Here is a 16472-nt window from a genome sequence, read left to right on the forward strand (position 1 = left end):
CCAAAATATCCCGCTTCTGGAGGCTGCCATCTTGCAAATTTGGAGCCAGAGTCTGCACATTAGTGACTTGAGGTGGAGCGACTGTGTAACGGTCCCGCCCACACACCCGCTGGATGTGACCGCAAACACGCCCCCCTACACTTTCTACGTAGCCCGGCTGCTCGAGTTTTTTTGCTGGTTTACCGCGACTGAGAACTCGTCTAATTAAGGTAAATGTCACTGTTATAAAAAAGACACACAGCTTATCATCGTATAGTTCTAAAATCACTCTGTTGTTAATTCGTTAGTTAGATTAGCCACTAGCATACGCACTGTGTTGGAGGCTTGTTGCTAGCTAGTTAGCGATGCTACACACCTGCTACTCTTAATAGTCTTCAACACTTATGTTTTTTTATCCATTTTTAGACAGCGATGAGATCAGCTGCACACTCCACAGAGGCCCAGAGTTACTGTTAATATCAAAAATATAATACTGTCCTTTGAGATTTTAACATAAGAGTGTAATGGATCTAAAACTGTTTAAATCTCTAGTCTACAGCCTGGTAACATGGAGACTTTAAAAACATCAGCAGAACGTTTCAGTAGTATAGTCTAACTTGGTCTTTTCATTTAATAATAGAGTCCATATTATATCAACAGCTACATTCACCCTGGAGAGAAACTAGTGAGGGAGACCATCAGGACCAAGCTGGGTTTCCTGCATCCAGAGGTTTGGAGAAACTTCTTCCCTTTCTTTCATCACAGCTGTCCTGTGCCAGAAGTTCTGTTGACCCACTGAGAGAGTCTTCATTTAAGAAACACCACGAAGACTGAAGCTCATGTTATTGATTGTTACATCCTGTGAGGCTGTGGGAGTGTGTGGGCGTGGTGTTGTCTTGCCCCTCCCCTTGTCTCTCTCTGCCCCTGCCTTCTCCTTTAGGACACACCTGCTGCTCATCTGCCCTCGTTTACCACCAATTACCCTCAGAGGTGATATAAGCTGGAGAAGAGCAGTGTGGATGTGGGAGAGGCTTCTGGTGGATTTCCTCTGTGCTGGTTAGTGTGTGATAGTGATGGCCAAATGAAGCTTTCCGAAGCACTGAAGCTTGTATTGAAAAATGGTTCATTACTCGAAGCTTTTCAACACAGTCCTCTCCGGTGACATCTGGTGGTGAATATTTAGAAGAGCAGCTTGAATCTGCAAAATAAAACGGACTGCTCAATCATCACTGCTCACTCAAGAGTGGAGTTCTCTCCGATATTGGGCCACCGTTCCGTTGCTTTGAACATGTAATTGATTTTGTTTTCTTGATTGGGGGGGCTGAAAAAAATGTAATGCGTATTTGCGTAATACATTTTGATCAATAAACTTTCCCTATTTAAACATGCACTATGGTGTGGCCTTTCTTTGCTCATAACTCCTTGATGTTGGTAAATACAATAAGTGAGCAATATATATAATATACATATGAGAATGCACAGCACATTATGGAGTATGCCCCTGCTGTGAAGTCCTGCCTCCATCTACTTGTCGTTTAATCACTGGACAGCTTGACAGGTTCATACAAAATATTAGATGAGGCCGATTGTCCTATACATATTTTTGACCTAGGGGTGGGATTGATTGTGAACTGGAAAGGGAAAATGCTTAGGAAGCTGAGTAGGGCTGCATCGTCACTGATTTGTAGAATCATTTTGATTCGATACAGGATCCGATTCAATTTGATTGGAATCTGGAAAGTTTTGCCTCAGTCAGAAATATTACAATTCTGGTCATGTATCAGTATATATCCATAATTTCGTATCTATTAAAAGAAAGCTGACACACGTGAGACTTAATTAGAGATGTAAACAGAGAGTTATGAAACCTGCAGCTGCAGAAGCCAGCGAAGAAAAAAGAGGCAAACACAGCGCGGACCCGACGACACACCAAAATCTGATTCTGATGCGTCGGGTCCGCGCTCTGTGTTCACGTTTGTATGCAGAATCCGTAAACCTGCTCCCAGTTACTGTTTTAGCTGTATGGTGTTTGACGACATGTTGTGAGGTTTAACCTGAGATGCTGGCGTTTCAGGCATAATAGTTCAAGTTCAAGTTCAACTTTATTGTCACTTCAACCATATACAGTTTAAAAATACACAGTGAGGCGAAACAACGTTCCTCCAGGAACCAAGGTGCTACAAGACAAGTTAGTGCAAAAAAAATAATAATATATAATATATCTAGTAATAATATTGTGCAAAAGAGCATTTACAGGTTGGTGTGTGCGATGGTTTGGTGGTGTAGGTCAGTGTGTTTGCGCTTGTGTTGGTTAGTCAGTCCAGTCTCAATGTTTTGAGGTATTTGAGTTAAGCTGAGTGATAATGTTAGTGTATGTGTGTGTGTGCGTGTTTATCAGTCAGTCCCTTTTTGCTGAGGAGACGGATGGCTTGTGGAAAAAAGCTGTTGCACAGTCTGGATGTGCGTGCCCGAATGCTTCGGTACCTTTTTCCAGATGGCAGGAGTGTAAAGAGTGTGTGAGAGGGGTGTGTCCGATCAGCCACAATGCTGGTGGCTTTGCGAATGCAGCGTGTGGTGTAGATGTCCTCAATAGAGGGTAGAGAGACCCCGATGATCTTCTCTGCTGTTCCCACTATCCGCTGTAGGGTCTTGCGGTCTGATATGGCACAGCTCCCAAACCAGACAGTGATGCAGCCGCTCAGGATGCTCTCAATAGTTCCTCTATAGAAGGTGGTCAGGATCGGTGGTGGAAGCCGGGCCTTTCTCAGTCTTCTCAGAAAGAAGAGACGCTGTTGGGCTTTCTTGTGCAGGGAGCTGGTGTTGAGGGACCAGCCGAGGTCCTTCTCCAGGTGTACACCCAGGAATTTGGTGCTGTCAACGATCTCCACAGAGGAGCCGTTGATGCTCAGCGGTGAGTGGTCGCCTCGTGTCCTCCTAAAGTCAACAACCATCTCTTTTGTCTTGTCAACATTCAGAGACAGGTTGTTGTCCTTACACCAGTCCGTTAGTCTCTGCACTTCCTCTCTGTACGCTGACTCGTCGTTCTTGCTAATGAGACCCACCACGGTCGTGTCATCAGCGAATTTAATGATGTGATTTGAACTGTGTGTTGCTACACAGTCATGAGTCAGCAGTGTGAACAGCAGAGGACTGAGCACACAGCCTTGTGGGGCCCCAGTGCTCAGTGTGGTGGTGCTGGAGGTGCAGTTCCCGATCCGTACTGACTGAGGCCTTCCGGTCAGAAAGTCCAGGATCCAGTTGCAGAGGGAGGTGTTCAGGCCTAACAGGCTCAGCTTTCCGATCAGTTGTTGGGGGATGATCGTGTTAAATGCTGAGCTGAAATCTATGTACAGCATTCGGACGTGTGAGTCCTTCTTGTCCAAGTGTGTCAGGGCAAGATGGAGTGCAGTGGAGATGGCGTCGTCCGTTGAGTGGTTATGGCGGTATGCAAATTGCATTGGGTCCAGTGAGGGGGGCAGCAGGGTCTTGATGTGTCGCATGACGAGCCGTTCGAAGCACTTCATGATGGTGGGTGTAAGTGCGATAGGGCGGTAGTCATTGAGACAGGACACAGAAGACTTCTTGGGCACGGGGACGATGGTGGTGGCCTTGAAGCACGTGGGGACAACGGCACTGCTCAGAGAGATGTTGAAGATGTCGGTGAGAACATTTGCCAGCTTATCAGCACATTCTCTGAGCACTCTGCCTGGGATGTTGTCTGGTCCAGCAGCTTTACGTGGATTGACTCTGCGTAGAGTTTTCCTCACCTCAGCTGTAGTGAGACACAGGACCTGGTCGTTCGGAGGAGGGGTGGTCTTCCTCGCCGCCACGTCGTTCTGCCTGTCGAACCGAGCATAGAAGTTGTTAAGCACATCTGGGAGGGAGCCGTCACTGTCACAGGCAGGTGGTGTCGTCCTGTAGTTAGCGATGGCTTGTAAGCCCTGCCACATGCGTCGTGTGTCGCCGCTGTCCTTGAAGTGGTTGTGGATTCTCTGGGCGTGTGCGCGCTTCGCCTCTCTGATGGCCCGAGAAAGTTCAGCCCTCGCTCTTCTAAGCGCCACCTTATCTCCCTCTTTGAAGGCAGAGTCTCGGGTCCTTAGAAGTGCACGCACTTCCGCAGTAATCCACGGTTTCTGGTTGGGTCGTGAGATGATGATCTTGGAGACAGTGACGTCATCGGTGCACTTGTTGATATAGCTGGACACTGATGATGTGTACTCCTCCAAGTCAGTGAAGTCGCCGTAAGTTGCAGCCTCTCTAAACATGTTCCAGTCAGTGCTCTCAAAACAGTCCTGAAGAGCAGAGATGGCTCCTGTTGGCCAGGTTTTCACCTGCTTCAGAACCGGTTTTGATCGCCTGACGAGTGGTCTGTATGCTGGAATTAGCATAACAGAGATGTGGTCTGAGTAGCCGAGGTGGGGGCGGGGCTCTGCCCGATATGCGCCGGGGATGTTTGTGTAAACAAGATCTAGCGTGTTTTCTCCCCTCGTTGCAAAGTCCACATACTGATGGAATCTAGGAAGCACTGACTTGAGATTTGCATGGTTGAAGTCCCCAGCAACAATAAACAGTCCATCCGGGTGTGTATTTTGCAGTTCACTGATCTTTGTATACAATTCCCATAGCGCTTCCTTAGCATTAGCGCTAGGTGGAATGTACACTCCGATAATGAAAACAGTGGTGAATTCCCGTGGTAAGTAAAAAGGTCTGCATCTAACTGTCACAAACTCCACCAGCGATGAGCAATAACTAGAAACTAGCACAGAGTTCTTGCACCATTTCTCGTTGATGTAAACACACAAGCCGCCACCGCGAGTCTTACCGCACAGAGCTGCATTTCTGTCAGCGCGAAACGAGGCCAGCCCGTTTAGCTGAATAGCGGCGTCCGGTACTCTTTCGCTGAGCCATGTTTCCGTGAAAACAAAGACACAGCAGTCTCTAATCTCACGCTGTGTGGCCTGCTGGAGTCGGATGTAATCCAGTTTGTTATCCAGGGAGCAGACGTTGGATAAGATGATGGACGGTAGAGCCGGCCGGCTAGGGTTTGTTTTTAGCCTAGCACAGACTCCCGCCCGCTTGCCGCGCTTCCGCTTCCTCGCGCAACGCTTCCGATGTCTCCACCTCCGTCCGCCGGCATCAGGCAACGCCGAGGCTTCGAGGCCTGGTTCGCGGAGCAAGCCGAGTTCACGCAGCGTTTCCCGCAGCCCCTCCTGGATGTCGTCAACTAGGTTATTTAGGTTGAAAAGTGTCTGGCTGTTGTATGCACGAACACCGACACCAGTTGCGACGTTATCCATACATAGTGCAAAATAAGCACGCTACACACAGAAACGTAAACAATAAACAATGCAGCACCAGTTTTGGCTCCGGAGTGGCCGCTGCGTGCTACTGCCGCGCCGCCATTTGTAAATTAATAACGTTAATTTACAAATCGACACGGGATTTTAATGAATCAATATCACTTTATTCAATTTAGCATGGATTGTAATCATAAAGACGATAATCAAAACCCACCCCTAATCAAGAACTTGCAAAGTAAAAACATGATCTATGTAAGGTAGCCCTTTTGTTATTTACATTTAAAAAGAGGATTAGTGTTACTGTGCGCTGGCTGAGTCTGTTTCTTTTCTTAGAAATAGTTTCTCCTGCTCTGGAGAAAATCCACTTGCATGGAACAGAAGAGGCTGTGGAGTGCAGGAACTACACTGCAAGCTGGTAGATATGCAGGTATTTCTGGGTCCTGCAGACTATCACCTAAAAACAATAAACAAAATGATTTTCTAAACTGTGTAGCAATGTAATGTACGTATAGTGTCAAATACATTGTTGTAGTCTTCATCACACTGCAAAAACAGCTATACTTGAAACAAGCCAAATATTCTTAAATCTGACAAAATTTTCTTGTTTTGAGCAAAAAAATCTGCCAATGGGGTAAGCAAAAGTTGCTTGACTAGAATTCTTAAAACTAGCAAATTAATCTAACTGCCATATGCCTTTTAACTAGACAAAATTGTCTAAAATGTATGCTTATTTGAAGAAAATATGACTTATTATAAGTAAAAGATACTTTGATATTTAGAAAATCTGTACCTAAAATGAGTATTATGCTTTCTTGAACAAGCTGTTTTCAAGAATTATTTGCTTACTTTAAGATTCGACACCTTAATTTAGATTTTTCACATAAAAAAAACACCTTACTATAGGACAAATTTTCTTAAAACTGAATTGTTTCTTTCTTGATTGAGCTAACTATAAGAATTATGTTTAGACTCTGAGAACAATAATCAGCAAAAATTCCTGAGAATAAGACACCATCTCTTCAAAAAGCTACTAAAAATAAGGGAATTCATCTTAAATTAAGACAGCAAAAGCACTCTTAGATTTTGCACTTTTATTGACACAGCAATGGGTCAGTAACTCACTGAGGTCTGTTCCAGGAGAATCATGTCTAAAATTATACATTTCAGCAGGGTACTGTGTAACATGGCCAATATAAGAAGTGCATATTCCAGATACTCTTAACATGAATAATAACAGTATAACACACTCATGGCTGGTATCAAAAATAAATTTTGCTGAAGCTTAAAACAATCACTATTTCAAATCCTATATTACATAACATTTTAGAAGAACAAGTTTAACGACCACACAAACAAACATGTGTTTTACATTTGAATAACTTTTCTAGAGAGAAAAAAAACAACCTCACTGACCAACACTGAGTCTGATAAACAAGGCAGATGGAGTCTGTCATCTGAGAGACTCACTCAATGAATGACTTCCACTCACCAAGCACCTTCTTGTAAGAGGGGGTTGAATCTCGGTCATGGATGGAGTCTTTGAGTATTTCAGTTTGCAAGACAGACAGCAGCGTGGAAATGCACTTTGGATATGTGAGGTGGAGGGCATAGTAATATGCCATCAGATAGAGCAGTCCCTCATTAAGATCCTTCCGGTCAAAAGTGCTCACTGGTGTGGTTCCAACAGCTATCATGCAGTTGCCTTCAGAGACAAGCAGAACTGGACAAGCCAGGGGTCGCTGACGCAGGTAGCCTTCAGGGTCTTCTGAAGTCTACATGACAGAAAAAAAGAGGATTAGAACAAGACCGTAAGAAATACAATTTTTGAGTTGCATTACAGTTTAAAATAGATCAACTTTTTTTGTAGGTTTTATTAACATCAACATGTTATGGGGATCTGAACTTTAAGAATATTTGACTGACTCCACAGTAAAATATATAAAATGAAAACATGAGTAACTGCAAAATTCAACAATATATACACATAGAATATTGCAGCCTTACCTTTAGGACATGGAAAAAAGCCTCACTACAGATGCCCAGCTTCTTAGGTGGTACTGTGCTGGAAGGGAAAAGCACGGGAAGGGCTCTGAACACAGCTGCTGCATGTTCCACTGGTTTGAAAAAAGAAAAATAAGACAGGGCAACACCATTAAGCATTGCAAATAATGTAATCTGCAAAGCATAAATGTAGACAAATCAAGATACTGTAGCATTACCTCCATCCAAAGTTTTTGGCGGCTTCATAACTTTCTTCATGACACCATAAAACTGCACCTTCGAGTAGAAGATTTCCCATCTATCCTTCATCTCAGAAATGTATTTCAAGTTGGATGGTTGAATAATTCTCCGCAGCTCATCAAGGACCTGAAAAATACAGACAGAAACCCAACTGAGATAGATCTGTCTAGCTCTGTATCTGGTCTTGACAATAAGTGATAACAATTTAAACATGAGGGCCAGTATTTAAGAAATTTGAAAATCATATCAAAATGTCCCCAAAGGAATAACAGGATGGCTAAAAGAAATAAGTGCTGCTTACATGGTCCAGTTCTCTGAAACAAGGATATGCCTCTAGTATCTTCACTGCTCTGTCCTGCTCCTTTATAGCATCAGAGTTAATGAATTGTCTTCTAGACTCAAACTCCAGGTTCAGCAGTTGGGTAACAGCAGCTTTGTTCGGTTTTTTGGTCTTGTATATTTCTTGAAGTGTCTTGTAGTGTCTTGCCTGGGTTTTTTGGCTGTCAAAGAAGTCAGCTGAACCAGCTAAACACACAGAGCAGAGGTGTGTAAATAATTTATTGCCACAGTAAGGCTTTATATATCTGTTATTGGTGCAAAACAATAAAACAAAAATACCAAAATATTTCTGTAAATTAGATCAACAAATTAACTAAACACCTAACTTAAAATTGTTCATTCATCCTGTGAAGTTGTCACTATTAAATGGAACACAAAGATTCCAAGATAAACAGTGAAGTAGTTGTGTTCCATTGTTAGCAGAATTAAAAAAAAAAAAAAAAAAAGGATCGTCCAAACCACATTTACACTCAGGCTGTAATAAGAGGGTGCATTATATTATACTTACATTCTTCATCACTGCCATCCTGGTGGTGCACTGGGGTGCCCATCGATCTAACTGGTGATTTATCTAGAATAATAGTTGATGCACTGGACTCCCCACTGCTGTCACTTTTTGCAACGCTTTCATTCCCATCCTTTCTTGGCTTCTTCGCAGGAGGTTTTTTGCCCTTCCTTGGACTTTTGACATTGGAGAGTCTCTTCATTAGCTTTTTAGCAACATGCTCCTAACAGGTACAAACGGTAAAAATTAAAAGATGATAAGATACATCACTCATGATTAACACAGAGTGGTATTGAGCAAATGCTACTTACCCACTCACCACACGTTTCTTTAAGCATTGGGTAGTACTCCATTAATCGCTTTGCCATGGCATCAACCTCATGTTTGCTGGGGTATCTGGAGTCTTCAGCTGCTCTTGCTATCGAAATCATGTTTGTCATGGTGTTTCTTACAAGTCGACAAAAGAGTTCCTTTGACAAAGGTTCAGCACACTCTGTCCCCAGCCGCTTCTTTTCAAAGTAGGAATGTCGAGCTTGCTCAAGTTCACTGTCTGTGAAGACTATGTACTCTGGGTTGGACATAGTCACAAACTTAGAAGTGCTGGGTTCCTCTCTGGAGAAGTCACCATCTCCAGTAGTTGTTAGCATTTTTTCAGCAGCAGTCTTGTTCTAAAATACAGTGTACATGGGGCTAATTTCACATAAAATTGCACAAGAACTTTAGGTCTCTACACATGAAAGAAAGTACAACAAAATATCAGTAAAGTGTTGAACAATAAAAAATATGTATATTTAATAAATGTGTGGGCCACTTGATTTAAATCAAAACTAAAGAAGATTCTACTGTCTATCTGTTAAGTGAGTATTGGTGGAATTACTTGAAACTGCATAAAACAAGCTGGTGTGTTCTCAGTTTTGTCACACAGCGATAGGACAGAACTTACTTCTTCACATTTGTGCACTGCAAGCCATAGAGCCCGACGCCTGAGGAAATGTTCAGGACCAGGAAACAGATCTTTGATGTCATCTCGTGAAAGTGATGAGAGCAGGTCTTCTCCAACATTTGCTTCTGCAATAGGAGTTTCCAATTATCACTACATTGCATCATCCTCATGTGCAAGCCAGCTGACAGCTTTGCTTGGGTAACAAACAGGATGCACAAGAAACATAATTTAATATTTGCCATTTAAAAACAATACTCTATTCCATTATATTCCCTCCTGACTGCTCCACAGGTTCTAAATTACCTTCCTCCCATTGACTGGAAAAAGTATTATATTTGTGATTCGCTTGCACCTTTCGTCCACATGTAAACAGCGTTTTCAGTCACTGAAAAAGGAGATTTCTAAAAACGCTTGCCAGGGTGGATATTTTCGAAAACTCCTTTTTTGCATTTAGGTGTGGACGAGAAAAACGGAGAAAACGCAGCGTCAAAGGTGTGGGCCTTGTGCGCCACGTTATTGTTTCGGTGAAATGAATTTCTACAATACTGTTACTGTTAATTGTACTTTCTGCAGTGTTTAAATACTTACATATACACAGTTACTGTCCCTCCAGACTGGGTTCTGCTTCTATGCCCCATCTTTCTTTACTATTTCCCACCGAGGCTTCTAGACTTCTGATTGGCCAACATTTCTACACGGTTAGGAATATATCGCCACCTGTTGCTTTGGCATGTTCCTAGCAGTGTTTTCCTTCATTTCTGCGTTTCCGTGTGGACGGGATTATTTTTAAAATGAAAACGGAAAATCTCCGTTTTCAGAAATACCCATGTATGTAGTGTAATAGCACTAGCATATTTAAATATGCTAATGCAACTAAGCTAACCGCACAAGCTAAGCTAACAACCGGGTATAGCCTGCCATGCTAGCGACTTACCATGCAACATAGCAGAACACAAAACATAGAAAAAACAAAACAGTCACATACCTTTCAGGGTGGCAATTGTTATTTCGTCCAGTTTCTCCATAGCATGCCTTAATTTCTTCACACTGTACCACTGTATCCCGGACCCAAAAATATTACTAATCCTGCAATCCAAATTTGAGGCGCGAAGCTAGAGGCACGAAGCTGGACTGTACCAACTCAGGAGTATGGGGTTGTGTACAGAAATGGTTTAGTTCGCTGTTTTATATCTATAAAATTCTATATATTTAAAGATTTAACTATTTAGTTAGATTATATTAAGTAAATACTGACATGTCGGTACTATTACTTAGTACAGCTGTTATAAGGCACCGAATTAGGATAGCCATTCCTACCCCTTAATGGAATAATCCTGGTCATCTTGGCTTTATGGGAGAAACGGTTCACAGACCAGTGAAACAAAATGATTTGGCGCTGTGTTATCTGCTTCGTTTTTGTGGGTCTGACCCTCAAATCCTTACTGAGTCATATTAATTCTGCACATAGCCATAGTCCAGATTTCCGTGTAGTTTGTGGCATAGATGGATGTGTCAAAGAATATCGTGTTTACAATTCATTTTGGTATCACATTCGTCGAACACACTCCGACCACCTTGGCAATGGACGATGCAGCGGATCGACTAGGACACAAAAATCTGTAAGGTGAGACTGACTATATACTTTGATATCTTTGAAAATAATCATATAAAGTATTCATGTTAGATTCCTACTTGTGTTTACAGCTTAACAGTAGATATGTTAATGCTAATTCCTTATGATCCACATCAATGCTATTTCTAAACAATTTTTCTGAGTGCTTAATTTCTCCTAATAGAGAAAACACCATTTTTATTTTTTTTTTTTACTTTTGTTTTAAATAAACCAATGGGCATGGTCCAGAGTCTCCTTGGTTGTTTGTGTTTATTAATATTCATTGTTTCAGTTAGTTTCCTGGTTATTTGTTAATTATTTCCTGTGTTTAGGTGTTCTCCGTGCCTCCCTTGTCTTGAGTCAAGTGTCCCTGGTTTGATGTTCATGTTTATTCAAGTTTTACTTTGATAGTCCCATGCCCTGCATCAGTGTATTCTGTTGCCCTTCCCCCTGGTCTCTTCTCATCTGATTAGTGTCAGCTGTGTTTCGTACCTGTCTGCCAATTCCTCGTTTCCCTGTGTGTGTGTATATTTAGTGTGTGCTTCCCTCTGTTCTTTGTCGGATCGTCTGCATTTTCTCCTCTGTGTCATCTGTGTTCCCTCCCTCAGGTTTTCATGTCTCATGCTCCTTGCTCCAGGTTGTAAGGTTTTTGCAACATTTTCAATGTTTCCTGTGTTCTTTAGTTTAGCTTTCCAGGTTTAGGTTTTTGAGGATTTTTAAAGCTTTTAAACTACAGTTAAGCTACCAAATATCAATCAGCAATAAATTAGTAACAATTTATTAAACTCAGTCTGAAAACATACATATTTTGGAGTAAATTATCAAATGCAGAATAGAATTATTTAGAAATGATCAGTGTAGCTTGTAATTAATATCTTTAACTAGTCAATTAATCAATTAATCTCAATTGCAGTTCTAGGAGGGAACCCTCATCAGCGGAGAACAGAAGTCTGAGTAACATGTGGGCCTACAGGACTGATCCAGTGGTCGAAAACCAGCCAACAAGCCAGCCAACAATGGATGCAGCTGTAGACACCAGATTGAACTCAGGAGAAGATGCAGTGATTGATCAAAACACAATACAGCATGATCCAGACAGTGTGTGCCCCGAACATTTTGGTACTTTTGACAATAATAAGACATTGTACTCTGGCTTCGATGATGGTGCCCATATCTCGCAAAGGCCCCTTGTTCCATCCCAGACCAACAATGATACCTCGACTCCAAACATTTCAGCAGCTTGTCCAAGCGGGTTCGCAGATCTAGTAGCATCATCCCAATCTATGGTGAGTCTATCACTACTGAACAATAACAACTTCTTTTGATAAAACATTTTACCAGTTTATTACACTCCTATATTTATTTCTCTTTTCTGAAGGATGACTCCTGCCACGATGTTCTTACCAGACAAGCAACAGCTCTTGTATTGACTGCAAGAGAGAAACATCGTCTTTCACAGGTTTGTGCTCATACAAAATTAGAATGATTATTTTAACATGTGGCTCTATTTTTTTTTCATCATTTATTATTAACAATTTCCCTAAACTGTAACAGCCTTTAATTCATTCTGATTATCCTAATAGTAACTATGCAAAACCGAGCATCACTTGTATGTGCCTCCAACTTTCCAACAAATGACTATGACTGCCTTAGTTTACCTAAGGCAGTCATAGTCTCCAGCCATCCATCCATTTGCCTCCGCCTATCCTTTTCAGGGTTGCTCCCATCACAAGCCTTCCTCTGCCACCTAACTCTTAGTCTCAGTTTAAAAAGGAAAATTGTAATCTTAATTAAACTAAAAATTTGAGTTTTGCAAGAAATCCGAGAAGGAATTTAAAAAAAAAATTTTTTTCCTTCAGTTTCAGTGAGGGAAAAAATCTATAAGAAACAGTCAAATAATTCTATGCAGTTTTTTTGGTTGCAGAGCTACGTACGTTATTAGTCCTTACATTATAAGTTGTCTATTCGCTAAAAATAAATCTCTTTTAATAGCAAACAACTAAGATGTCGTTTGTCCTTTCTGTCTGTTTTTCAGAGTGGTGTGAATGATGTCGTTGCAGCATTACAACAGTATCAGGCATTGTTGGTCAATAATCTGAGAAGTCAGGTACAAAAGGTTTTCCAGCAGCATCATGGAAGTGGACTTGAAAAAGATGTTTTGGCAGTCTTCGACCAGATTGAGGATCCATTTGCCTCTGTTTCAACAACATACAGGCAGGATGATGTGATAAAGAGAAATTTCAATTTTGTGGAGTCCGAGGAGGTTTGTGTTGGGTATACTGCTGTCATGGGAAAAAAAGGGAAAAAAAGATTCCTCACTACTGTGCCCAAATGTTTTCATTATGTTCCGCTTGTCAGAAGTTTGGAGCAGTTATTGTCCCATCCAAGAGTTTTGGCATTGATAGATGAGCAGAAAAATTTGAGAAATGAGTATTTATATGATATCATAGATGGAGAACTCATGAAGTCTCACCGTTTATTTTCTGCACACCCCTCTGCCTTACAGATTATCCTTTACTCAGATGAAATTGAAATTTGTAACCCACTTGGGTCTCATGCCTCCAAAAATAAGTTGGTAATGTTCTATTATACTTTGGGAAACATTAATCCTAAATATCGATCAAAACTACCTGCCATTCGTCTACTTGCCATTGCAAAAAAGAGTGCGCTTTCTGAATGTGGTGTAGATGGAATCTTGCAAAGGCTGCATGAGGACTTAGTGAAGCTATATAATGGAGTTAAAATTCAAACTGGAAATGGTGAACGTGAAATATTTGGAGCATTAGTTTCATTATGTGGAGACACTTTGGCGCACCATGAGCTTTGCGGGTTTAAAGAGGGTGTTGGGTTTGCTCATAGTAAATGCAGGCAGTGTGAATGTTCATTTGAGGACATGCAAATTTATTTTGATGAGGATAACTTTGAGGAACGGACATTTGAACGACATGTCCGGCAATGTAGCGAAATTGAGAAGGCCAACACAGAGTATCTAAGAAGCAGCTTAAAAACAACATATGGAATAAACAGAAGAAGCAAACTTATTAATTTCCCAGCATTCAACTTGATCCAACAAACACCCCAAGACATGATGCATGTAATTTTTGAAGGGATTGCTCCATTAGAAATAAAGTGTGTGTTGAAACACTTAGTTCTCATGGGAGAGCTAGACTTAGATCTCTTCAATGCTGCAGTGACTGGTTTCCCATACTCTCCAGTTGATATTAGAGATAAACCAAGTGTTATTACCTACAGTACATTAGCTTCCAGTGACAATAAGTTGAAGCAGTCCTCGGGGCAAATGATTGTTCTTCTGAAAATTTTGCCATTTCTGATTGATGCAGCCAAAGGTACTGAACACTACGCATTCATTCTTGAACTCATTGAGATAGTTCAGATTTTACTTGCTCCTGTCATCAGTCTGCAGACTATTAACAAGTTGAAAATCCTCATTGAACAGCACTTGAAGCACATGAAAGCCCTATTCCCATATAACAACATCACACCAAAACAACATTATTTGATTCATACACCAAGCCAAATTAAACGTTTGGGACCAATGGTCCGTCATATGTGCATGAGATTTGAATCGAAACATTGCTTTTTCAAACAATGGGCATCAAAAATAAATTTTAAAAATGTTTGCAAATCTTTAATAAAGCATAATCAAATGTATGAATGTTGCCAGAATGTGGATAGTTTTGATCACCCCATTTTTTCCAATGAATGCACATTAGGACCAACCTCAGAAGTAAGCATAATGTCATACTTAAAAGAAAAAATGAGGGCCTTCCTTGGAAATGATGAAGTAAACCATGCAGTGACTGTTAAATGGCTTAATCTAAATGGTAACAAATACATAAGGGATAGGTCATTAATTGTTTGTGCTGTTGGTTCTAGTGGTTTACCTATATTTGGGCTTGTGAAAAATATCTATGTGATCAATTCATCATTGTACTGTTTTGAATTCCAGCAGCACAATACCATTTGTTATGACAAAGATTACATGTCATATAAGATAGAGATTCCAAACATGGCACAAGCAACGGAGCTGATATCCGCTGATAATCTTATGGATTTCACTCCATATTACAGTTTCACACACAAAGATATGACATATGCAGTCATGAAATATTACCTGTGTGATGTAATTGGACTACACATGAGTTCAGCAGATGTTTTATAAAAGGCACACTGCTTTACATGCATGAACTGTATTATCAGGTTATTGTTTTGGACAGTTTTGTTGTTGAGTTTTCTATCAAATCTGACAGTTGAATGCGATTGTAGCATTGCCACAGTGAAGATATGTGTACTGATACTTGTCTGATGCTGATCTATTAATCTGTTTGACATGGCCTAAAGTGAATGAGTTATGCCGTTTCTGTTTTTCAAATGGGCCTGTATTTCATGTTTATCATGTGCTTTTAGTTCCAGCTTTTGTGCATGTTTTGTCAAACTTGACAGCAGTTTTATTACACTTTAGTGTCAATAAATACATTTCTTAAACTGAGCAGCTGTTTAAGTGGCCTTACTCTTGAAATGAGAAAAATAATCTTGTTTTTATTAGGGAATTTCAACCAAACGGTTTTCATACCTTGTAACTGGTAAATAAAGCTCAAGATGAGCTGAAATATCCTTTTAAGGAAAAGTTAGACATATTTTCCTAGAATAAGATTTATTTTCTTGTGCAAAACTTGCTTGTTAAGAATATATTTTCTTTTTAGACAAAAAATAAGAAAAAATGTCCATAAACAAGGGTTTTTTTACTTTCTTGAAAATCGTTTTTTGCAGTGCAGCTTTAATTCACATGGAAGTGTTCCTAAAGTCATATGCTGTAATGATATTTACATTATGAAAACATGATTTTGGACATTTCAGGTTTTTCACTTCGGCAGATAAAATTAATTGAGCAAAATCAACTCAAAATCCCGTGGATGATTCACTTCCTTATATCCGTTTGAATCAGGTACCGAAGCAGTTACGTGCGTAATGAAGCTTCGGACGTCACTGGTCACGTGACTTTTGCCAAACGAAGCAAGCCTCGACACAGTGCTTCTGAACCAGTGTGTTGTTTTTTTCGACACAAGCTCCGGAGCGCCAGCTTCAAGCGGGCCATCACTACTTTCCACCCAATTGATGGCGTTCTACTGCGCCATCAAGTGGACAATTCAAGTGAAGCAGGCTCTGTGATTATAATGATGTGTAAACCTCTAAACTGAATAAATAAATTGTTTTCTTGGTTATTTATCCTGAATATTGTCTCAGTATGTGTGATACAAAAGAGAAAGTGGAAAGTATCAGGACAGCGTTTTGGTATGATTGTGTAACTGTCAGCCTCAGACAGTCAGTCAATACTATAATTCAGATCATAGATCAGTACATTTGCATATTTGTATAACTATAAAAAGAAAGCTGACACTTTCAAGACTTTATCTAATGTGTAAGCATCACAGCAGATGCCTTTGTGTCAACATAGCTGAGGCTAAAACAGAAAAACGATTTTATAAAAATATTCAGCAGTAGATCAAAACCGAAAGAAACCATTAATCAACC

The 16472-nt window shown here is 40.7% G+C and overlaps 3 protein-coding genes across 3 annotated transcripts in view; 2 read left to right on the top strand and 1 right to left on the bottom strand.

Moving 5' to 3' along the window:
- LOC146577305 (NACHT, LRR and PYD domains-containing protein 3-like) overlaps window positions 1–16472 on the top strand; it is a 49560-nt gene that overhangs the window by 6320 nt on the left and 26768 nt on the right. The window lies entirely within an intron of this gene.
- On the bottom strand, window positions 6323–11267 carry LOC146577306 (uncharacterized). Its single transcript, XM_085252884.1, has 8 exons — window positions 10293–11267; window positions 9308–9432; window positions 8676–9032; window positions 8368–8587; window positions 7822–8045; window positions 7499–7646; window positions 7284–7393; window positions 6323–7051 (listed from the first exon to the last, which is right to left on the bottom strand). The coding sequence occupies exons 1-8, from the start codon at window positions 10330–10332 to the stop codon at window positions 6743–6745; spliced, it is 1533 nt and encodes a 510-aa protein (XP_085109010.1). The 5' UTR covers window positions 10333–11267; the 3' UTR covers window positions 6323–6742.
- LOC146577307 (uncharacterized) lies at window positions 7952–15425 on the top strand. Its single transcript, XM_085252836.1, has 4 exons — window positions 7952–10931; window positions 11833–12205; window positions 12298–12378; window positions 12955–15425. The coding sequence occupies exons 1-4, from the start codon at window positions 10693–10695 to the stop codon at window positions 15100–15102; spliced, it is 2841 nt and encodes a 946-aa protein (XP_085108962.1). The 5' UTR covers window positions 7952–10692; the 3' UTR covers window positions 15103–15425.

The sequence above is a fragment of the Mchenga conophoros genome, linkage group LG3, assembly GCF_057382185.1.
Source record: "Mchenga conophoros isolate Kocher_MC1m ecotype Shallow Benthic linkage group LG3, M_conophoros_male_GT1.1, whole genome shotgun sequence".
NCBI lineage: Eukaryota > Metazoa > Chordata > Actinopteri > Cichliformes > Cichlidae > Mchenga > Mchenga conophoros.

Excerpts from the sequence above, each read along its gene's own strand:
- LOC146577306 (XM_085252884.1), bottom strand. The coding sequence starts at position 10,332 with ATGGAGAAACTGGACGAAATAACAATTGCCACCCTGAAAG. Across the intron at positions 8,046-8,367 it reads GGATGGCAGTGATGAAGAAT|CTGGTTCAGCTGACTTCTTT; the intron begins GTAAGTATAATA and ends CTGTGTGTTTAG. Across the intron at positions 7,647-7,821 it reads GTTTCAGAGAACTGGACCAT|GTCCTTGATGAGCTGCGGAG; the intron begins GTAAGCAGCACT and ends TGTATTTTTCAG.
- LOC146577307 (XM_085252836.1), top strand. The coding sequence starts at position 10,693 with ATGATTTGGCGCTGTGTTATCTGCTTCGTTTTTGTGGGTCTGACCCTC. Across the intron at positions 12,206-12,297 it reads TAGCATCATCCCAATCTATG|GATGACTCCTGCCACGATGT; the intron begins GTGAGTCTATCA and ends TCTTTTCTGAAG. Across the intron at positions 12,379-12,954 it reads AGAAACATCGTCTTTCACAG|AGTGGTGTGAATGATGTCGT; the intron begins GTTTGTGCTCAT and ends TCTGTTTTTCAG.